This window comes from Anthonomus grandis, chromosome 6, assembly GCF_022605725.1.
Source record: "Anthonomus grandis grandis chromosome 6, icAntGran1.3, whole genome shotgun sequence".
Classification (NCBI taxonomy): domain Eukaryota; kingdom Metazoa; phylum Arthropoda; class Insecta; order Coleoptera; family Curculionidae; genus Anthonomus; species Anthonomus grandis.
The window spans coordinates 31460971-31484762 of NC_065551.1; the positions used below are offsets into that span (position 1 = coordinate 31460971).

The 23792-nt window shown below is 33.5% G+C and overlaps 3 protein-coding genes and 1 long non-coding RNA gene across 4 annotated transcripts; 3 read left to right on the forward strand and 1 right to left on the reverse strand.

Moving 5' to 3' along the window:
* The first annotated feature begins 826 nt into the window (after positions 1-826).
* On the forward strand, positions 827-2355 carry LOC126737988 (uncharacterized). The gene is made up of 3 exons (XR_007661181.1): positions 827-953; positions 1784-1912; positions 1979-2355. It is a non-coding gene; the product is annotated as an uncharacterized LOC126737988 (long non-coding RNA).
* A 1066-nt stretch (positions 2356-3421) lies between these two features.
* On the forward strand, positions 3422-6002 carry LOC126737257 (maltase 2-like). Its single transcript, XM_050442065.1, has 10 exons — positions 3422-3658; positions 3712-3831; positions 3885-4099; positions 4175-4403; positions 4612-4753; positions 4810-5017; positions 5070-5202; positions 5260-5379; positions 5441-5780; positions 5843-6002. Exons 1-10 carry the CDS (start codon positions 3451-3453, stop codon positions 5916-5918), a joined length of 1791 nt encoding a protein of 596 aa, XP_050298022.1. The 5' UTR covers positions 3422-3450; the 3' UTR covers positions 5919-6002.
* Positions 6003-8005: 2003 nt separating this feature from the next.
* LOC126737258 (maltase 2-like) lies at positions 8006-13513 on the reverse strand. The gene is made up of 10 exons (XM_050442066.1): positions 13277-13513; positions 12790-12909; positions 12446-12660; positions 12160-12388; positions 11964-12102; positions 11700-11907; positions 11487-11619; positions 8615-8734; positions 8222-8555; positions 8006-8149 (listed from the first exon to the last, which is right to left on the reverse strand). Exons 1-10 carry the CDS (start codon positions 13488-13490, stop codon positions 8074-8076), a joined length of 1788 nt encoding a protein of 595 aa, XP_050298023.1. The 5' UTR covers positions 13491-13513; the 3' UTR covers positions 8006-8073.
* Positions 13514-14182: 669 nt separating this feature from the next.
* LOC126737260 (L-xylulose reductase-like) lies at positions 14183-19120 on the forward strand. The gene is made up of 5 exons (XM_050442067.1): positions 14183-14468; positions 16025-16105; positions 16215-16386; positions 18174-18491; positions 18847-19120. Exons 1-5 carry the CDS (start codon positions 14417-14419, stop codon positions 18956-18958), a joined length of 735 nt encoding a protein of 244 aa, XP_050298024.1. The 5' UTR covers positions 14183-14416; the 3' UTR covers positions 18959-19120.
* Positions 19121-23792: the final 4672 nt, after the last annotated feature.

Consider the following 23792-nt stretch of genomic DNA (forward strand, 5'->3'; position numbering starts at 1 on the left):
AGACGCAATATAAGGTTGGTAATATCCTGTGGAACATTTACCTGATGGAGTTTATTTTTCAAGATTGTTGAACTAACGTAGTCGTAAGCTGCACTGTTATCCAAAACGTCCATTTTTGATAACTAATTATCTACCAGTCTCATCTTGATTACGTCCTCTAAGGTCTTAAGAACGTCAAAGTTAAGAACGGAAAATACGCCACATCTTAACATTCAGACTTCATTAATTAAATTTCCATTACAGACAGATTTTTATGTCTTGGCCTAGCGAATCAGTTATCTAGCTTCCCAGATACTTGTGTTTCTTCACTCGCTTTATCGAGGTACTATAATATTTACTTGGATATAGATATCACACCAAATAGAGCCTCTTTTATGCCCAAGTCTCTTCTAAAGTTTAGTTGATTGTTACTTAAGACAAAGTGAATACTAACACTTTGTCTTCACTTTGAGCAATTGTACAATGGTCAGAATATTCTTTTACTTAAGGTTTTTTAAGTAGGGTATGTTGATAGCAGCCATTTTTCTATTAAATAGATAACGTTAAAAAAGTTTATCGCATCATCGTCGATGAATTTAAGAAGTACCATTGGTAGTTTGCCCGAACCATTATTCCTTTCTTTGTTTAATTACGTAGAGAATTTCTTACCATTAAATTGATGTGCCAGATTATCATAATACTTTTTAATCCTAATAATTTAATAATAGCTAATCTAACAGCTGTGAATGTTTTGTTAAGTGTTTTTTTTCAGTATAATAACTTATTCTAAATAGCTATTCAAAATAAATTGATAATAACCTATACCAATGAAAGATACGTTCTCCAAGTATTGTACTTTTATTTATTGTGAGATAACGTGTGCAATTAAAATTTTTTTTTTATATGGAAACAACCTATTTTTAGCAGCATGCTTATTTTTTTACTGTTTTACTTAGACGTTCGAAGAAGTCCTTGTAAGTCTATTCTATAATTTTTTAAGAGTATTTCTAAAAATTAAAATGAATTGCATTATTTTTGTATTTGTTTTTAAGTTTCTGAAAATAAGATTTCATTCAATATACAGGTTGGAGAATCGATCATTAAGAATAGAGAAGTGCTTATAAGCAAAATATGGCTATTTTTCATCTATAAGACAGATGTATCTAAACCTCAACGAGGCTAGTATAGCAGCAGCCGTATTTTCTGATTTCACTAAGGCGTTTGATCTATCGAAATTCTATTGCGCAGGCTAGATTTTAATGAATTTTATGCTGTTGCGTTGGGATGGCTCGTATCCTATATCCGTGATAGATCACAGGCCGTGGTATTAAAAAATAGTACTTCAAAAGTTCCCTCCTGCCTGCTTAAGGTTCCTTGGGACTTTTAGGGTTTTTAGTTCTTGCCAATAACCTTCCAAATTTAAAGATCCTTCGAAAATTTATTATATTTGCTGATGATACCACTATCCTTGAGGGACAATACATCAAACTATCGGTTCGTGTCTGAATTTTCTTCGAGATTGGTGCAATTCTTACTTGCTGACCCTCGAGATTTCTAAGAGCAATATCCTAATCTTAAGTATCATTGCCTATGTGCTTTAAATTCTAAACCTCAAAATTGGTAGCTTGGGAATTGATGCAAGGATTAGAGACGTTTATTATGCCCTTAGTCGAATCTCATCTGCGATATAGCATTTGCTTCTCGGGATTCTTGTGGCGAGACTCATTTTAAAATTTTTTTCAATCTTGCAAACCTTTATTTTACCGTAAAAAAATATTAACACTAACATCTTTATTTATTCTAGAATTTTGTTCTTGGATCCATTGATACAGGTATATTAATGGATCAAACCACATTCCAAAAATATCCTAAGTTTCAAGTGCATGGGGAGGCGTTGATGGAACTTCCAAGGTATTATTGCCTATATCGGACGGTAATAATAATAATAATATTAAGGTAATTATTGTATTAATAATATTAATATGATCTAATGACCAAGGATATAGCAACTGTTTCACCTCGCGACATCTGTGGATACACGTCGAAAATTGCCGTAGACAGTTTCTTACCTTATACAGAAAGAGCGTTCGCCGCTAGGAGGCGAGTTGAAGTTCTGAATATTGGCGGGACTTTTAAATTGAAATAAATGAATACTATGTATATGAATGTTTCTAGTACTCGTAAGTTATTATTCATTAAACATATTTGAGACTTTTTCCACCCAGTGTATGTCTGGACGAGGTCATTCTTTGACGCATTGAAATAAACTAACGAAATTACAGAAGTTCGTAGGTATGTGAACGAGAAATTATTAGATTAATTAATTTGAGTTATTAAATTGAACCTTCGCCGCTAGACGGCCAGTTGAAGTCTTAATATTGGCGGCACTTTTAAATGGAAATAAATAAATACCGTGTAAATAAATTTATCGAGTATTCTTTAGACATTCTGTTTAGTGTGTAATAAATCAGTTGACTATTTTTTGTACACCGCGTATTTTAATTTATGAATGATTCCAAAAGCCTGGAGGAGATGAAAAATTATGTGAGATACCGTAAAAAATTATTTGAAATGCCTGGAATAACCCCAATGAAGATACTTGAAAAAGGTAAAATAATATCTTATTTTATTCCAGGCATTTGGAATAATTTGTTTATGTCTTTCAGGCATTTGTTACAGTTAAAAAATTTATTCAAAATAATTTCCAGTTTCTGGATGTAAATCGGCGTAGTTTTTTTGTACGTTTTCCAGATGTCCTATATAATAATTTTTTGTATATTCGAGGCCGTTAAAATTATTTTAATATTTATTCTAGTAATAATCTGCATTGCAATTCCGGACTTTCTTCGCTCTTCGGAAATAAGTTCTTCAATATTTGCTTTACTGAATTTATAAGAGAAGATCCGAAAGACAATTCTTAACATAATATAGATAACGAAATGACAATTCTTTACATACTTGTGTGGTAGTTGGAGATTTCGGCACCCCGATTTTTCCGACAGGGTTTGCATTGTTTAATCCAAATTACATACAGTTACAGCTGGTAATAATTCTAATTTTACGGAGCGTTCTTATCGGTCTATTTTAAAACGTAATCCAAAACAAATCGCTACCTGGTACTGCCGACTTTCTTAAATTTCATCTTGGAAAACAAATGTAAACTTTCAAAAGCAACGTGTTTCATATCTCTTGCCTATTTCAAAAAGTATAAATGAGACCTTTAAACTGAATTATCAATATAAGTATTTCAAGAAACCCTAATCTTACTACAATATAACTTATTAAAATTCATAAAAAGTAAATAGGATGAGGTACTTAAAAATTAAGATAAAAAAAAATTATTGAAGCCACTTAGCGTCCCAAGAATCGAAGTCAAGTGCTTGGAATTTGGGATTATTACCTTGCGATATTTGTATAAAAGCCTTGGAACACTGTGAATGGAATCATTCTAAAATTTGTGGTAAAATAGTAATGGAGTATCTAAAATATATTTTATTCTTGGTGCTATTGGGCACAAGTCTTTCTTTCGCACATGATTACTCTAAGGTAAGGAAAAGTCCATTACTTTTGGGAAAATATTCCGGCTTGTACGATGATTGGTGGCAAAATGCCGTTTTATACCAAATTTATCCCAGGAGTTTTAAAGATAGCAATAATGATGGAAATGGAGATCTTCAAGGTAGTACCCTAATGCATTTTTAATGCAAATGTATCATTTTTGTATCATTTTAGGAATAATCGATAAGTTAGATTATTTTGTAACAACTGGTATTGACGGAGTATGGCTCTCTCCTATTTACAAGTCTCCACAAGTAGATACTGGATACGATATATCTGACTTCAAAGATGTTGGTACGTATTATTTATTTCATTGTTATAAAAGATTATATATTTCTTTCAATTAGACCCCATTTATGGTAGTCTAGAAGATCTGAAATTGCTAGTTAATGAGGCTCACAAACGCAATCTTAAATTTATTTTGGACTACGTACCAAACCACACCAGTGATCACCACGCATGGTTTTTGGCATCTGTAAACGGTACTGCTCCGTACGATGACTACTATATTTGGAAAAATGCCTCATATGTTAACGGAACTAGAACACCGCCAAATAACTGGGTGAGAAAAGCTTACATTTATTATATGAAATAGAGGTCCTATGAAATTATGCTGATATGTAATTCTTTTCCTTAGTTAAGTTACTTTGGAGGGTCTGCTTGGGAATGGAACGACCAAAGGCAGCAGTACTATTTGCATCAGTTCAGTATTGCCCAACCTGACTTAAACTACCGTAACCCTAAAGTGGTAGAAGAAATGAAAAACGTTTTAAGGTACTGGTTGGACTTTGGCGTTGATGGTTTTAGAATGGACGCGGTTGTGGCTCTATTTGAAGACGAATTCTTTAGGGATGAACCACTTGCAAGTAAGCTCCTAATATTTTGCCAATGAGTTTCATTATAGCGTTTTCATATCGTTGTTGCTGCTCTTTACAAATGTTTCCTCATTCTTCATACACCTTATTCAAGAAATTCTTTGAGTTCATGGCGAGTTTATATTTAAAATTTTAAATGAAAACGAGTATGAGCAACAAACTGTATCTGCTATTATTCCTTAAGCTAAAGCTTTTCCAGATAATACCAGCGTTTCTGCTGATAATCATGACTTCTTAGATCATATTTACACTAACAACCTTAATGAAACCTACGAGCTCATCTATCAGTTTCGTGATCTTCTAGAAGAATTCAATGCTAACAACAGCAACCTATCAACCAGGTAATATTTTGTATTAACTTGCAAATAATAAAACCAACATCAACTATTCATTTTAGAATTATGATGACCGAAGTATACGCTAATCTAGAAGACACCATGAGGTATTACGTCAGTGATGATAATACCAGACTAGGTGCCCATTTCACTTTCAACTTCATAACGTTTATCCAAGAAACTAAAATGAACTTCACTGCTATGGAACTAGCCCATAATATTATGTTGTTCGATTTTAATGTTCCATTTGGAAGCACTCCTAATTGGGTGGTATGTAGTAGTTCATCATTTAAGTCCGAATTATCTGATTATATTTTTATAGCTTGGCAACCACGACAATACAAGGGTTTCCACAAGACTAGGAGTTGAAAATGTGGATGCTTTTAATATGCTTATTGCACTTTTGCCCGGAGTTCAAATTACTTATCAAGGGGAAGAAATTGGACAAGAAAATGGTAAAGACGCGGCTGTTAATATTTGCAATGAATAAACATAGATCTTTTTATTTAAAGGTGAAGTAACTTGTGAGCAAGGGTATGATCCCCAAGCAATCAAAAACTGCAGCACCTTTAGTGAAACTAGCAGAGACTTTGAACGTACTCCTTTCCAATGGAATAATTCCACTAATGCCGGTAAAATATACTTCTATCTTTAAATAATATGGTATTATAAAAACGTATAATGTTTTTCTAGGATTTAACGATGGTCATTCCGCCTGGCTCCCAGTAAGTAAAAAATACCTAAATACCAACTTAGCTGCGCAAGACATTTCTGGATTAGACAGTCACTATAACATCTACAAAACAGCTGTTCAGGTCAAAAAAGAATTTAAGATAGTGAGAGACATAGAAACGTTATCCTGGGGCGGTAATATCGAAGGTGTTTTCTACTTTAGAAGATCAATCGATGACAGGGTGGACTATGCTGGTTTGTTTAATGTTGCAGACCAATCGCAATTCGTCACTAATTTTGTTTTGCAAAATTTTACAATGGAAATTGTCGCCAAAAGTTTAAATAGTCAGTACAATATAGGGTAAGTTACAATAGAACCGAAAACTGGAGAACTAGTTATAATTTTTTATTCTTTTTTTTTAGTGACTTTTTCAATTATTCTTTGCCATTGCTTCCAAGAGAATCATTCTTGATGAAGCTGACTGACCAAAATAAATAAGATTCATAGTGTGATTTTATTATATTTAATTTTTTTACTGTATTAGTGCTTTGAATGTAATAAAAAATATTCATTTATAAACAAGGTTGTGTTTTAATATATGTGATTTCAATGTGTGTGAATGTATGTGAATGTATTCAAATATGTGACACCTCTTTTGTGAATAATTGACAGTGTTCAAAATTAGTTCCTTATTTTATTGGGTATTAGGTCTCTATTACAGTAAATATTAACTATTGTAACCTTTTGACTTATGTGATATGACTATGACTTATTCTTACGTGACTGGGAGATCTCAGCTGGAATCCTTATAGTTTAGGAAGTAAATAATATATTTCTGAGATCTTAATGTCGAGCAAGATATTTGATGATACGTCATCACTATTTGATTAGACACTCTTAGATCCAACGCAGCTGAATGTGCCTATTAGGTTTATAAGTAAAATTATAAGTACCTACGACTTTACAATGAAATTAACAACTTTTAACGGCTTTAACCCGATTTTGGTTCTCTTATTGGCTGATAGCAATCACGTGATCCCAACGGATCCGTAATTACGTATCAATGTAAATGCAGGCTTAATATTTGTGTTTTATCTGTCACTTTCAGGTGTCATTTAATATGTTTGACATACGTCCGTTGAGTCCCTGTTGTCACATCCTAGGCCCAAGGGAGCTAAGGTCACTGGCTTAGTAAAGGTTTACCTGATCATCCATTATGAGCCAATGTATGCACTACTAATTGTGTTCCTAAATAGGATAGGCATCAGTTGTTCGGCTATCCATAGGAACTACTGCTCTTTGCTGATTTGTAAAATATTCTGTGAATTAAAACTGCCACTGAGTTACAAGCCCGTGCCTGCATGTTATGGACTGTAAAAATTCAAACCTTAAACAGGGATCAACTTACATTACAGGCACTGTAATAAGAATTCAAGTAAATCAACATCATCTACTCCTCCTGTTTCTTCCAATGACGCTCTACAGGTGGTAAATACTTCAAAAAGCTTTTAGAGGAAGTGGAAGAGAGGAATCTATTACTTAAATTCAATTTTCTGTAGAAAAGAATTATAAAATCTCATGAGCAAGACCTCTCTAGACTGTGCTCCAATCAGTTTCAACGATTAGTCTTGTCAATGTCCAAGAACTATTTCAAGAGTACACAGAAGAAGAAACTAGGAAGTCTTACTTTTAATAAAGTGTTCAACTGGTCAGAGGATGCTAATAGATTGACATTTGATGTCATAAAGGGCTGCGCTCCAAATATTACTATAAGCAAACGTGACTTTAACGCCCTTCTACTAGATAGGAAAACTGAGAATAAGTAAAGAGCAATACAAGTAGCTTGTCCATCAACCCAAGTTGCCTCAACTGTTATTCGTAGCTTAAAGCAGATTAAAAGCAGCCTTACTTTAAGGCATCTTTCTATAACAGATGACAAGGCTTCCCAGCAGTTAGAACTCCATAGAAAGCTAAGGAAACAACTCCATGAACGCCTAGAAGCAGGTGAAATTAATCCTAAAATAATTTATAGCAGTGAAGTGCCAAAACTGGTAAATTCGTCAAAGCCTTCGTTAAACTAGCAGAAACCTATCCATGAAATATCAAAATGTTCGAGGCCTCAACACTAAGAGCCATAGGTTTTACAAATCTGTGGATGGATTCAACCAAGCCTTTATGACCAGGAGCTTTTTACAGGCTGCTACCAGGTCTATCGTACGGACAGGAATCTTCATGCCAAAAGTAAGATGTAAAGTTAGTTGAGGACTTGAAAAAAATTACATGTATATTAATAAGTATTATGTTTTCATATTGTTGTTAACTTTGGATGTCTGTTAAAGGCCAAGAAGTATGGCTTTAGTATCACTACTCTCATCTGCAGGACATTCCAGTACAAACATTTATACGTAAATTGCTCTTAACAGAGGATTATATCCCAGTCACCTGCATTTCAAGTCATCGTTGCTTCAGTCACATTTTTTTCCAAACTTTTTATAGCCGATACTATGCAACAAATTTTATTTGTTTATAGGCAAACAAACAGGTTGTTGCAACTCAAAAAAAAACTATGAAGAAATTAAACACCATTGTTAAAAAAATTTTCTTTATTATGTGACATGGTATAAAAACTTATCAAATGTTGATCACAAAATCTCTATTCTTCTAAAGGTGTTACCTTAAGGAGAAGCGATTCTTTAGCCTGCAGGTTCCCCAGTATCTCAAAGCTATCTCTAAAAAGATTATATAAAAATTAATTTTGAAACGCTTTACAATATAATCAAATTCAATTGATTAAGACTTACCCCTTTTTATACTGACTATTGACATTAGAAATCACAACTTCCAGTGTACTATTGACATCAAGAAAGTCGTAAACGGGTTGCTCGGTGTTGCCAGCATTGAAAACCAAAGCATAGTGAGCACTATCAGTTTTTCTCTCGCAATAAAATACGTTATTCGGATGACTTCCAAAGGAGAGCATATCTCTTGTGGTATTTTTAAACTCCTGCTTGATTTCTACGATTTGTTTGTACACGTTGTAGTGACTCTTAAGACCAGAAAGGCTTTCGGCAGCCAGGTTCGTTTTATGGTATTTTTCGCTAACTGGAAGCCAGGTTTTGTGGCCTTCATTAAAACCTACAATATTGGAATTGTATATAAAGAGCCTTCAATGAGATAATAATATGGTACTGTACCTGCATTGGTTGAGTTATCCCATTGGTAGGGAGTACGTTCGAAATCTCTTGTTGTGATGTTATAGGTAGAGCAATTTTTAATTGCTTGAGGGTCGTATCCTTCTTCGCATGTAACTTCACCTAAAATTAATAATAAGTTTTTGAAAGAACTGTAAAATAAAACTTGACTCAATGTTTTAATAGACAAATTCAAGTAACTTAGGTTCTACTGAAGGTGGGTATTTTTTTAAGATTATCTTTCGTGAAGCACGCTTTATTGGATTATTTGGACAGTATAATCCGGGATTGTTTAAAATATTTAGGAGAAGTTGGAATATAACTGAAACTATAAAAGGTATAGGACTCCCATATCACAACATAGTTTTTATATTGTTTTACTATTATGTTGCAGTTTAAGTTTTCTTGAGTTTCCTTAACTTTCCTAGGTTTCCGTGACGTTCTTAGGGTTATAGTTTTTGGCAGACATTTTTGTAGGTTCTTTCGCATTTCTCGAATTCCCTTAATTTTCTTGGACTTTTGACTTTCCCTTGGTTAGTTAATTTGTCCAGTTATGCTGTGGGGAAAGGTATTCTGATCAGTGTTCTTCACATTTAAGGCGCTATGTTTCTCAGGTTAAAAAACTATTAACGACTACACGTCAAAAGCGTTGATCCCTCAATTGATTCCTGCTGGTACTTCGACTTTGAAGAAGTTTATTTTATCAGGATTTGTCTATATGTCTAAGCCTAATAGAAACAGACTGAGTTTGATTTATTTTATGGCCAGTGCGCCTCAAAACAGTCTTTCCATTTGGTATTATCCTTTTTGTCAAGCACTAGCATTTTTAATAATTTTCTCAAGAAATTCGTTTCCCCGTAAGCATACCCTAGTTTTCTTCCAGATTCTTGATTCTCTATAGCTTGTTCCCTCATCATTGAGTTCATTCTTGCGATTCTGTTTTTAAGCTTCATCAATCGACCAAATTGACTCCCGCCATTTTTTTATATGATTCTTTGGGCTCTCAGATGTTTTGATTCTAATTATATTTCGGCACCTCGTCCTTAAGATTGCTTATACTTGTAGTAGTGCTTCTTACACTTGGACCACAAATTTTAAAGAAGAAGAAGAAGAGTTCCAGGTTTCTGTATTATTGCCTGTCATTTGTCAATCATCTTGCTTTTTTGTGTGATGCGGGTAAGACAATTCTTTATATTTTTATTAATCTGAAATTATTTGAGGAATCTTACTAAGTTTTTAGAATATTTTAGAAGAAACGGATGCGGGAAGGACAGATAAAGATTTGGAGGCTCGTATTAAGGGGCTCGAGTAGGCGTTATCAGACCAAACAATTGCTAAAAGGTCAATTCGATCTAGAACTAGATCAAGTAGACGCCATGCTGGGGATCGAAAGTTTTCGGGCGATATCAAAGGCCGTAATAGAGTCTTAAGCTCTAAGTCCTCCTATAATACAAGGCGTCAACAAAGTTCTTAGTCATTAAGATCTAGTGTCTAATTCGTGAAGAATTGCGACGACGTGTAGGTCCAACACAAGCACGATATCGATTCTCGAGCTCGCCTTATACCTAGGTCCAGATCTCGAAATTCTTATAAGGAAAATACCAGACCATCTGTCTGATTTTTGACTTTTGCCCCAAAGGATAAAGATGTGACTGACCTTAAACTGTTAAATTGTTTGAGAGAGGTTTCCCGAAGGTGAGTCAATGAGGACCTTTCTTGTACATGATGGAATAGTCACTAGGTGCCTTTTTTTTGCATAAAGGTTTTGGTTAGGAAAATATAGGAACTATTATGAAGAAGTATTCTTTTTCAACAAATTGTGAAAGTCTCCAAGCCCCAATATTAAATGAGGAAGTAAGTCCCAGTCTGTCATCTTTTTCGAGAAAAGCTGATCAAAACATTTGATATTGGCAAACTCAACTAGATCAGAGCCGCTCAGCATTAGCAATGGGGATGAATTTTTTAAGTAAAGAAATTATGTCGTATCTTACTATAAGTTGCAGCTAATCTTTAATGAGATTTGCACCAAAAAATGTATCAGTGTCAGTATCAATATCAGTGTCTACAATCTTAAATACTTAGGCCAAAGAAATTGCAGATAATCAAAAGATTGATAAATATCTTTTTGGAGATGATTTTGGGGAAAAGACCAAATCAGCTAAGGCAGCTGAGAAATCGAGTAAAGAACTAAATATATCAACAGCAAGGGAAACGACTTCTTCAAAAGGTTCTTTAAACAAAGGTTCTTCAAACATAGCAACATCAGCCAACTCGCTCAAAGAGAAATATGACCCAGAGGAACAACAATCAACTTAGAACATGACAGAGAAGCTAAGCAAAACTGTTTCTGGAAATTTAAGGTTTTTTTTCTTAATTGGTCCCAAACAACCACTAATAAAACTGTGCTGGAGCGGATAACAGGGATAAAAATACCATTTATGAAAAAACCATGGCAACTACCTCAATGTTCTTTTAACATGCCCTCAGACTCTGCTCTTGAATCAATCAATTTATTGATCCTTTTTAATTTAAGTTAGAACTAACAGCTTTATGGCTACAGTCGATTTAAAAATACATACTACCAAGCGCCAGGGCATAAATCATAAATACAGATTTAAATTTAGGCGCAAAGGTATTTGTTGTGTAATATTTTTGGACGATATCTGGATTTCGGCTCCTACATAATGGTATGATACATATAGCACACGCCGTAAATATTTTACAATAATGGGGTTTTCAAGAAAATTTTGATAAAAGTGTTCTTATACCTTCACAAACCTGCAAATTTCTAAGGCTTATGATATTTCATTTGCCTGATCAAAAATGTTGTCGATCTCGTCTACAAAACGAGATCTATTACACTTGTTCCACTTACCATCTTCTGCACCAATTTCCTCTCCTTGGTAAGTAATTTGGACGCCAGGTAAAATTCCAATAAGCATGTTAAGAGCGTCAATATTCTCAACGCCTAATCTTGTTGAGACTCTTCGTTGATCATGATTACCAAGCTTAAAATAATTTAAGGATTTATTAACAAAATTAGTAAAAGCTAGTTTTTGAGTTAGTAACAAAATACGTTGGTACTTACCACCCAATTAGAGGTGCATCCAATCGGCAACTCCGCTTGCCACGACTGAATACTCTCAGCAAGTTGAAAAGCGTTAAAATCCTTATTCAATGTTAAAATAAAAGTCCAAAAATTAAAGCTAAAGTGAGCACCACGTCTTGTGTGATCTTCGTTAATGTAATAGCGCATACTTATGTTTGGCGTCGCGTAAACTTCGGTCATCATTATCCTGTAAAAAGCATTTTAGTGGTAGTGAAACAGAAATTATTTAAACTCCAAATGTACCTATTATAAGATTTATTTTGAGCACTGAATTCGTCCAAAACCTCACGAAATTGGTAAATCATATCAATCGTTTCATTTTGGTTGATGGTATAAATATGGTCCAAAGTAACTGGATCATCTGGAGATATACCGGAGTTACCTGAAATAAACAATAAATTAGGAGTGTGAACGAATATTATAAATAACACCTGATTACCTGATGGCGGTTCATCTCTCAATAGTATATCTTCAAACAAAGTATTGACTGCGTCCATTCTAAAACCATCAATACCAAAGTTAAGCCAGTATCTCAGTACGTCTTTCATATCATTAACAACATTGGGATTTCTATAGTTCAGGTCTGGTTGTTGAGCTGCAAACATATGGTAGTAATATTGTTGTCTTTGTTCGTTCCATTCCCATGCGGAGCCATAAAAGGCACTTAGCTGTGATGTATATAAATATTATTATAATTATTCATTTATTTTACTAATACGCCATACCCAGTTGTTCGGCGGTGTTCTTGTTCCGTTGACATAAGTCGCATTTTTCCAGATATAGTAGTCATCATATGGGGCAGTGCGGTTTACTGAATTTAAAAACCAAGCATGTTGATCACTCGTGTGATTGGGAACATAATCCAGAATCACTTTGAGGTTACGTTTGTGAGCCTCGTCAACCAATTTTCTTAAGTCTTCAAGTGTTCCATACAAAGGATCTAGATCATTAAAATCGAGAATAAGGAAATTTTATTTCAGTTAGTATAGAAAAAGGTCATTTCAATTCAAGCTACTCAATTCTGAAACAGTTTTCTTTATTTAACAAATTTTTATCACAACTTTCTTACCAATGTCCCTGTAATCCATAATATCATAACCATTATCCACTTGTGGCGATTTGTAAATTGGTGATAGCCAAAAAGCATTTATTCCAGTATTGACAAAATGATCCATCTTGTCAATTATACCTTAAACAATTAAGGGATTTTATTAATTAATTAACAGATGCTCCAAATTACTTCATGAGAGAATTACTAAAGCCTTTCTTTTCAAAGGTATTTTTTTGGAAATTTGTTGCTCAATAACGAACAACATTTTGAACATTTATTAAATTAATATTATTTTGTGTACCAAAACAGTTATATATCGTCATGTATTTTGTATTGTCCGTCATCATCCGGTACAGTTAAGTCCAGAATAATAAATGTTAATAATTTTAGAGTTTAATAATTTGTTCCAATTTTATTACTTGGCCAAAGTGTGTAAGTTTCTGGTCTATTTTAATCATAAGTCTTACCACAACTATTACTGACTTACTACTAATATTTTGCTTACCTTGTAAATCCCCACTGCCATCATTATCACTATCCTTGAAACTTCTCGGATATACTTGGTAAATAACAGCATTCTGCCACCAATCGTCGTACAAGCCTTCGATCTTACTATTTCCTTGCAAATCTAGAGTGTATCTAGTGGCTTTAATTTTCGCACCAGCACTAGCACTTAAAGCTAGTAACAGCACAAATGCAAGGAACCAATAATACCTCATGTTGACAATAAATTATGTTCTGATCTGAAGTGGTCATGTGCCTCATTTATAATAAAATGTTGAAGTGGCTAATTATTTAATCGCAATGATAATGATAAATAATTTGCACCATTGTATGAAAAGTGGTGTTTGCAATCACTTGATACTTTTATTAAATCTAATTTGGTTTATTAATTTTTATATTTCTACACTGTAGCAGCACATTTTTTTAAATAAATACAGCACAAATGACAATTGATATCTAAGTTTCAAAGTGTATGCTGTTTTGTCTAATATTTATTTAATCAAATACCATGTGTTCCAAGCATCTATGTTAACTGAGAGTACAAATAAAGAGATTTAAACGTGCAAAATAATTGTAGAGTTAAAATAATAATTACTTTGCTTGATATTAATTAAATAAATTTAAATAAAAATGCTTTTTAAAAATACGCCTAAATCAAATGTTCCTTCTTTTCCCTTCGAATAATAGAACAATTTTTTTCTGTTATAATCAACATGATTAACATGTAAATTATTAATATTATCTTTATCACCCTAACAAATAACACCACTTTTATTAACCTATTAGATAATAAATAATTCCTCTAATCTTAATCTGGTTAAACAAGAATCTCGGCAGATAAACCCTCGCTAAAAAACAACGAAATCTTTTTATTATCAGACTTCGCTTGACGTTAAACTATAGTTTATTGTTTAAAACTAAGAGAGACAAAACTAAATTTTAAATAAGGCGGCTATAGGTTGACCATCTGCTATCGCGTTCAAAAACCTAACCTTGAATTTCATTAACCTTAGCAGTGATAAATGTTATAGGTCTAATATTGCTTCATATATAGTCGCCAGTTAGTTCGGTTTCGTTAAACATTAAATTAGTTTTACTCGTCTCATTTTTTTAAGGTTTATTTCAATTTTAAAAGGGAAAAATGGAGATCAACTTTATGGGTAAACGAACTTTGGTAACTGGAGCTAGTCAAGGTAAAATTTATTATGTACATGTATTGCATCGTAATAATTTTATGAAGTAAGCAAAGAGAGACTGTGTTATAATGATAATATATAAACTTGATTTTGTAAGAATCAAAATTTTTTACACAGTTTCTTAACTCTATGCAACAAATCTAAAATGCCATAATTCAGAAACACTATAAATCACAATTAAAAAAACCGTACTAAAACATTTCACTTCTTCTGATTTAACTTGAATTTCTAAACATTGAATTTAATTTCCAAAAGTATGTTAGTGACCCAAGTATTTGTAACATTTTTTTTTGGTTGGTTAGGGACCATAGAATTAAAGCACTGAGATATATCTAGTGTTTATATCGACGTTTCGACAAATTTTATGGTCATCCGCAGGACACTAAATAACGTATATATCTTTGAATTATAAGGCGAGAGTTACCCAATAAAAACTTAAAAGCTTCCAAAATTTACAATGAATAAAAGAATAATTAAAACATTATAGACAAAATGAGAATTGACAGATTATAATAATGATAAAGTTGAGCACATTTTAAAAAATAAACAGTATTTCCTTCGGTTTATGCAGGTTCTATATGAAATAGTTTACATGAAATGAAGATTTTTTTGAAGAAGATTCTGAATGTCTGAGAACCTTCGGTTTTATGGAAAGGCCCAAATCATTTGTAAGAAAAATTAAATTTTAAGGTTAAGTGTCCTTGTCTCATGGATTTCATGTCCTTCAGCAAGCTCTAAAACATAAATAAATTTTGATCTACTGACATGAACCAGAAGTTCATATAAGGACCAACCACATAAGGGCCAAAGAACGTGGAAATGGCAATACGTTATGTTAATTTTACGTCTTGTACTAGGTCTAAAGAGCTAGAAGACTGGACGTTGGACTCAACCTTCTCTGAATTAAATGAAGAACTTTCTTACACAATATTGAAACTGCTTAAGGAAAATTCTAACTGAACCTCATATAAAAGGCATACATGAGCTGAAACGTCACCTTGGTTTCGAGTTTGCGAGTTTCTTGCAAAATATCGAAATTTCTCGGAGAAAATTCTTACTGAAGCTTAAATTCGTGGTCATGGATAACATGACTTCGCTCCCACCAAAAATTGATCATTGAATGAATTATGTCCATCCATTGAAGGTACTGACATTAACCCGAACTATACATAAGGATCCTGTTGGATTTCTGTAGCCTCATCAAAAGTTGTCAGAGCCAAAATGCCACTGGAGTTCTGGAGTAAAAAGGTTATTCTTGTTTTGTGCATTGAATGGCTTTAACAGGAGATTTTATTTAGACGCAACATGTGCATTATATTTTCCATTTAAATATATATTCCGGACTTTTAACCAAACTTCTCACTATTATGTAATAAGTAAGCCTTCAGAAAAAGTTGATTTATTGGACTCAGATTAAACTAAAGATGACGAAAGATATTTAAGAGGTGGGATAGCAAGTTAGCAATCTTAATTACCAGTATTTCAAAACTTATAATTATTCGGACTGAAATTCCAAAAAAAATAAGTTGTAAGCTAATTTTATTTTTTTTTAGGTATTGGTCGTGATTTGGTTAAAAAACTAGCGGCCTGTGGAGCTAAAGTGGTAGCTATAGCGAGAAACAAAGAAGCTCTAGGTGTGTATAAAAAATTATTTAATTTACTAATTATTAATAAAAATTCTAGTTCACTAATTGGCATATTTCTATAACAAGTCATTTAACTATTGAGTATTGATGTTTTCAGAATCTCTACAAAAAGAAGTTCCATCCATTGAAATATTTGCTGCAGATCTGTCAGATTGGAAGAAAACCGAAGAAGTTCTTAAACGAGTAGGTGATTTGGACTTGGTTGTAAACAATGCCGGACTGGCCATTTTAGGACCTTTGACAGAGGTCAAAGAAGAAGATTTTGATAGGCATGTACTAAGAATTGCTTTTCAGTAAAATACTTTTAAACACATGTATGTAATGACAGACTTATAGGGGAGGGTGGTTCTCCGGAAACTGCATTGATGTTTCCACTAAAGGAAAGTGACCTTGCAATTTTTTTTTTAATTTCAGTTATTCGGTATTAACTCACCTTACCATGGTGTCATATTGTCCTATTCAGAGGTTTCCTATATACAATCCATCAGATAATTAATCTGTTATTTAAACAACTGACTCTAAGCGGCGACGAGGCTCCTTATATACTCGGCTGATCATGATTCCGGAAGATTCGCTAACCTTCCACGCGTCACTAGAGATGTCGTGCGGTGTGTCAATTGTGTCGTCCTCGGCGTTTCCAATATCGATACAACAAGTTCTGATAGAATTTGTAATCAAAAGCAAATTCCAGCCACTAGATTTTGCAAGACTAGCTTATGTGAAGGTATAGCGGAAATAAGAGCGGCTGTACTGGGGAGTCTTCGTAAATCACGTTTTAGTTTAGAAGCAAACTAAAAGAGTTTCCTACATTAGCTGCGGAAATGACCTGTTAATAGTATCAAACGTACACGCATCACGACAGAGCATAAGATGCAGTGCACGTATTTAATAAATGGTACGAGGAAGAATGCTAGTCGGTAAATCCACCGTAATTTTCCTTTTCCAAAAAAAAGCAGCACTCATAGGACTAAAAAGTTTAAAGCCAAATGAAATATCAATAGCTTTCTCTGAAGTATTGTTTAAGCAAATGCATAAAGAATGTTCAAACAACAATGGAAGTGAGATCAATGTTGACAACGGTTCAATTACCTGAGGAACGTCAAGTCCAATTCAATTTCAAATTAGCATAAATTAAAAACTGTATAAATGCTATAGAAATAGTAGCTCGGTGAAAGAAACAAACTATAGCTTCGGTAACAGGCGATTGAGGCATCTAGGGAAATAAAGAAGAGGATGGATGAAAGGAGCTCAGGAAGTTCGTAGTTCTAAAGCCATAATTTGGCGTTACAGAAGGACTAAGTAAGAACTACTCAGAAAGTAAACTGAGAGGTTAATTGATACACTGGACTCCGACTGAATTGGTCTGAAGTTAGATGGATCCTCGTTTCCTTCCTTGCTGAAGTCATTCAGTATATTGTGTTATTATATATTTAATTGGGTTGAGGTATACAAGTTTGTTCAAGTACCTAGAAGAAAAACAATAATACTTTCATCATCTACACAAAGAGATTCACATAGTTTCTATGAACTTCATCGCAATAGTATCTGCCAGGCAGTTTTGCTGGGTTGAATCGAGAATCTTAACCAGTTGTATTTTTTTTAAACACATTATTTTGCAGCTTTCAGACAGCTGAGTAGAATTGGGGTTTCATTGACTTAAGACACCCAGTAAGACTTGCGTATTATATTTATGGCTGTTATGCGTTTCCAATTTTCATGATTGGATATAACTTTGTTACAAGGAAATTCATAGATGGTGAATCTCAATATTTAGAATTCAAAGTGCAGTCGAAATGAGTTATTTCTTATAGCCTTTCCTTAGGCAGTTGGATTTGATTACGTTGGACACTCAAGAGTCTTCAACTGCCTGGAAGAAAAACCTAATTTCTATCACCTACGTGAAATAATACTATTGATTTTAAAGAAATTCCTCTTCTTAGCAGTTGAGCTGAATTGGGGTTTTATTTAGTTAAGGCACAGTAGGATTTGAGTATCTTGAAAAACAATTTCAATGTTAAAGTGATGGGACAATAACTAACTTTAGTCGTTTTTTCAGAGTATTTGCCATCAATATAAAATCAGTGATCAACATCACAAAGTATGCAATCAAAAACATGATTGATAGACAAGTTCCCGGATCGATCGTCAACGTCTCCTCTCAAGCGTCCCTGGCAGGTTTAAACGATCACTCTGTATATTGTGCATCAAAAGGAGCAGTAGACGCCTTTACACGAGCTACTGCCTTAGAATATGGGCCTAAAGGAATTAGGATTAATTGCGTGAATCCTACCGTTATCATGACTGATATGGGAAGACTTGGCTGGTCCAAGCCGGAAGTTGCTAATCCGTTTTTGGAAAGAATACCGTTAAGAAGGTAAGAAGTTAGGAAAATATATTTATCTTTTTTTCGAAATTTCATAAAACTTTACCCAAAGCTAATGAGCAGAATTTAAAAATTTCTCATACTATTACAAAACTCTATATCAAATAGTCTTAGTTTGTAGTCTGATTGATATAAAGTACCTTATAGCCGCTGACAATAATTATCTAGGAATTAAAAGTAATCACTTCATTTAAGAAAAATTAATGAATAAACATCGTGATTGTAAATAAGTAGAGTAGATACTTGATTTACAATAGTCAGGTTTTAGATGATCATCGAAAGTCAAGAGTATATTTTTTTTTTAATGAGTCAGAGAATTTTGAAATATTAAAAGGTTTTCTTGTAGGTTCGGAGAAGTGGATGAAGTAATCAACTCCATTATATTTTTGCTAAGCGATATGTCTTCTATGACCACTGGAACATGTTTGCCGGTCGATGGCGGCTTTTTGGCGGTTTAGTGTAATAAAACTGATTGGTGCTATAAATTTGTTTAAAAATTTAACTCTAATTGAATGTTGTGTTTATCCTTTAAAGTTGTATGAACTAGCTTTTCCTCTCCTTTATACACTTCCTGTCGAATAATGTAAATTATAATTGATATAAAAAATATAAAAATCTTATTTAACTTTTTATCCCAATTAAGCGTAAAAAAAAACATTAAATATGTTTTTTTTTACTATTTTGCCGACAAGGAGATCTGAGCACTTGTTGAATGTGGAAATGATAAATTATTAAATAAAAATATTATTGGCGTCAAAACTTTTATGCGATTAAACGAGTAAAATAAATAATGCCATTATTTATCATTATCAAAATTGTATGATTTTGCAATGGAAAATAACTACATAATATATTTCACAATAATTTTCTAATAAGTACCACTTTTGGAGTTTTTTTATTATCATAAAAAGTATTTATTTACTATCGCGCCAATATTAAGAACTTCACTGCACTGAAGTATCCACTATCAGCGGCGACGCGGCTCCTTATATACTCGGCTGACCATAATTCCGGAAGATTTGCGGACCTTCCATGCATCTTGTACCTTGGAAATAGGTAGATGCAATAATAAATTGTTTATTTAATTATCTGATCTGAACTGAAACAAATTTCAGTTGGCTGCCAGGGGAAATGAAGTCAGCTTTATTTAAGATTAAGTCAATTTATGAGAAATCTTTGGTATAAATAGCATTGGCGAGCCCTTTTTTAATGTATCTCGTTAACTGCTGCATCGAGGCATCAGCTTTCTCAGATTCGTGGCAATCTTCATACGAAGGCGGGTCAATAAGTTCGTGACTTTTTGAACTTCCTGCCCTTTAATGGAAATGGCAACTCTGCTCCTGTCAGTTGACGCCTGTCAAAATTTGAACAAGTTGCGTCATTTAGTTTGTGTTTGACAGCTGTTGATAGCAGACTACCACTCGTTTTGAGAAGAAAATGGAAAAAAGTGAATTTCGTGTGCTCATTAAGCATTATTTTTTATGGAAAAAAACCATCACTCAAACCAAGGCTAAGTTTGATAAATATTATGGGGACTCTGCACCATCCATTTCCATGGTAAAGAAGTGGTTTACTGAATTTCGATGTGGCCGTACAAGCACGGAAGATGCCGAACGTTCTGGACGCCCAGTCGAGGTCTCTACATCCAAAACAATCGATAAAATTCACGATATGGTTTTAGCCGATCGGAGATTGAAAGTGAGAGAGATTGTGGAAGCCATAGGCATCTCACATGGTTCAGTAGTTTCAATGTTGAATGATCATTTGGGTATGAGAAAGCTTTCCGCAAGATGGGTGCCGCGTTTGCTCACAATCGACCACAAACGCAACCGTGTGACAATTTCCCAGGAGTGTTTGGCGTTATTCAACCGCAATATGGACGAATTTTTGCGTCGTTTCGTCACCGTGGACGAAACGTGGATCCACCACAACACGCGGGAGACCAAACAGCAGTCAAAACAGTGGATTTCTCGGGGTGAATCGGCACCCAAGAAGGCAAAGGTGTCAGCCAATAAAGTCATGGTGACCGTTTTTTGGGATGCACGCGGTATAATCCGCATTGACTATCTTCAAAAGGGGAAAACAATCAATGGAGAATATTATACCAACTTATTGGATAGATTCTATGAGGAACTGAAAGAAAAAAGACCACATTTCGCCAAAAAAAAAGTTCTTTTCCACCAGGACAATGCAAGGGTCCACACATGTGCAGTTTCCATGGCAAAAATCCATGAATTAGGTTACAAATTACTTCCTCATCCGCCCTAATCTCCAGATTTAGACCCCAGTGACTATTTCCTATTCCCAAACTTAAAGAAATGGCTCAGCGGAAAGAGATTTGACTCCAACGACGAAATCATCTCTCAAACAAATGCCTATTTTGATGACCTCGACAAATCATATTTTTCCGAAGGGACAAAAAAATTAGAGAAACGTTGGACTAAGTGTATAGAACTCAAAGGAGACTACGTTGAAAAATAAAATAACTTTTTATTTAAAAACCTGTCTTTTATCCAAAAAGTCACGGACTTATTGACCCGCCCTCGTACCTTATTCCTATACCTAAAGTTGTTTCACCAAGTGAACTATCTAAACTCGGGCCAATCAGCATTCTCCTTACTATTTCAAAGGTACTAGGGAGAGTTTTGAAAAGTCAGATCAGAGCATACGTATGAATCGATTTGCTAGTTTACCTGTTGCAAGATATCAAGGAACTATAAATATACATCATGTATTATGTAGTGATTAGAACTTCTGAAAGAAACCTCTTCTACACCTCACAAAATTGAAAGTACAATCTAGTATTGTGGAAGTGATCACAAATATTGAATAGTTCTCTTAGGTACGGTGGATACCCAGTTTTGATTATGAGATAAATGAAGCGATATAAATGATTTTCCATATTTAAATAGGAGTGAATTTTTCAATTTTTGAAAGAGTTGGAGATTGCACCAGTAATTGCATCATTGTAAACTACAGAGCAATAGTCGAACAGGGATAATTTTAATGTCTTACATGAGAAGTATTTAGTTTTGGCTGGAATGTAAAGATTTAGCTTAAGCAGACCTTTTAGACCCATATAAAAATGGGTCTAAAAAGCTTAAGCTGCTATCAACGGCTATCTTAAATTCTTGGCTTCATCCAGTACCGGTATATATGTATCTTGGATTTTTAGAGTATAATAAATTATTCTTTGCTACTTTGGGTTGAATTTTGCTGAATCCTAATAAAGAGCTCTTGATTCATTTTGTTTCCCTATGTTTCACGTTTTCATTTTCTATTGAATCAAAACTAACGGTATGTGGTGACTTCAATATGAATTCTTTAACTGAGTTCAACGAAACCCTGCCTAAGAAACAGCCACAAGAATTGCATCTTATTCACAAACTTATTAAATATTTTATTAGTGTTTGAATTTTGGCACTGAAGCAGTTTGTACTGTCAGTGTGATTCCAACAGAGTTGCCTGATCGTAAGTCAATATTTGCAAAGATTAACTGGTTCGTATTCATATTAAATACAGATGAAAAGTGGGTGGCAAAATTTGCAATAGAAATCATCCCTAAGATCATGAAGGAACATCTCATTTCCCAGATAGTAAACGACATTCGAGTGTAAATATTTTCTGGACTACTTTAAAATTCACAGCGTAGTCAATTTATGTGTGAGCTTGTAACATGATTCATTTATTTATAATTAATTAAACATAAGTAAATACATTGCCAATGAACAAGTTTAAATATTTTTTTATTGTTCCTTGTCCAATTTTGATTTAATAAATCCTTGGTATAGTCTAAGCTCATTTAATTTCCCTTTTCTACTCTGGCTGTCAAATTCGTCCTATATATTTTTATTACTTCTTAATACAAATATATTGGTGGTATTTGTCTGACAATCGTCGTGAACGGTCTAAGTCGCTTGAATGAATTTTAAATAGTTTTAATGGAAAAGTTAAGGCACAGTGGAGCCCATGCTAGGTACAATTTAATTTAAGTTTATTTTTTTTTTAAGTTTTACCAATTATGATAATCAACTTAACATGCCTGATATCAAATGTACTTAATCAGTAGGTGAGTTTGATGACTGTAAAGTACCTTTTTTTATTTGTATTTGTTTATTTAAATTTATCAATTTTTCCGTACAATAACATATATATTATATGAACCGCTTGAAGCAAAACGCGAATGATGATAAATAGGTATTTTTCCTTTTAACTTAGAACTTGAAAAAGAAAAGAAAGGTCAAGTTATGTGATTGCTGGGATTCTGTTCCTTTGATGAACAAAAAGAACGTTAATTAATTGCTTGAACAGATATTACACAAAGAATATATCTTTTGCGAGTTAACGTTTCTTTTCTTTTATAATTGAACAGACACATATATTTTGTGTAAAAATGAGATTCATATGCCTCTTATCCATAAGCGTAGTTTAAGAGAAGGGAAAGCGAAATAAGTTTTTTTTGTCAACAGGCAATTGGTGCCCAATTAAAATAATGAACAAAATTTAACAATTTTAACCGAACCAAAAATTAAAGAGGTAGTAAACAATTGTATTGGTTGCATTTTGATATAAAAGATCTAAATAGAGTCTTTAACCCTAGACATAGTACGCGACAAAGCAATAAATCTTCCAATGTTTGTTAAAAAATTATAAAGCATATTTTGAGTCTATTATTAGACTTGCTATCTGAATTTTCTTAATAAAAAAGAGTTATAGGCATAATTCTTGCAATAAGAACCATTTAAAAAGTTTTGGAAACCGCTATTGATATACAAGTTGGGGAATCGATCATTATGCATAGAGAGGTGCTTAACAGGTAGAAATAGCACCTGAAGAGTCTCAGTGCTAGAATAATTAATCATCTATTCCCAATAAAAGTTGTTATAATTTATAATGCTTCAATATGTACATATATTGTAAAGGAGTGACCAGGCACATGAACAGTAACCCTAGTGAAGCCTCACTAGAGAGAAAAAAGTGAGTATATGAAGAAAATCAATAGCACAATAATTTATGAAGCCCATCATTTAAAAAGCTTATTGATATACAGGTTGGGGAATCGATCATGATGTATAAAGAGGTGCTTAAAAGGTAGAAATAAAAGAAGAAGAGTCTTAGTGCTAGAATTCTCCATAAGTGTCAATTTATTTTCTACAATGCTTAAAGGCACTATGGTAAAAATGGTTTAATATGTACGTAATATTATAGTGGAGTGGCCAGACACACGAACACATCCGAGTGAAGACTAGAAGGAACAAACTGGGAATATGAAGAAAATCATTAGCGAAATGC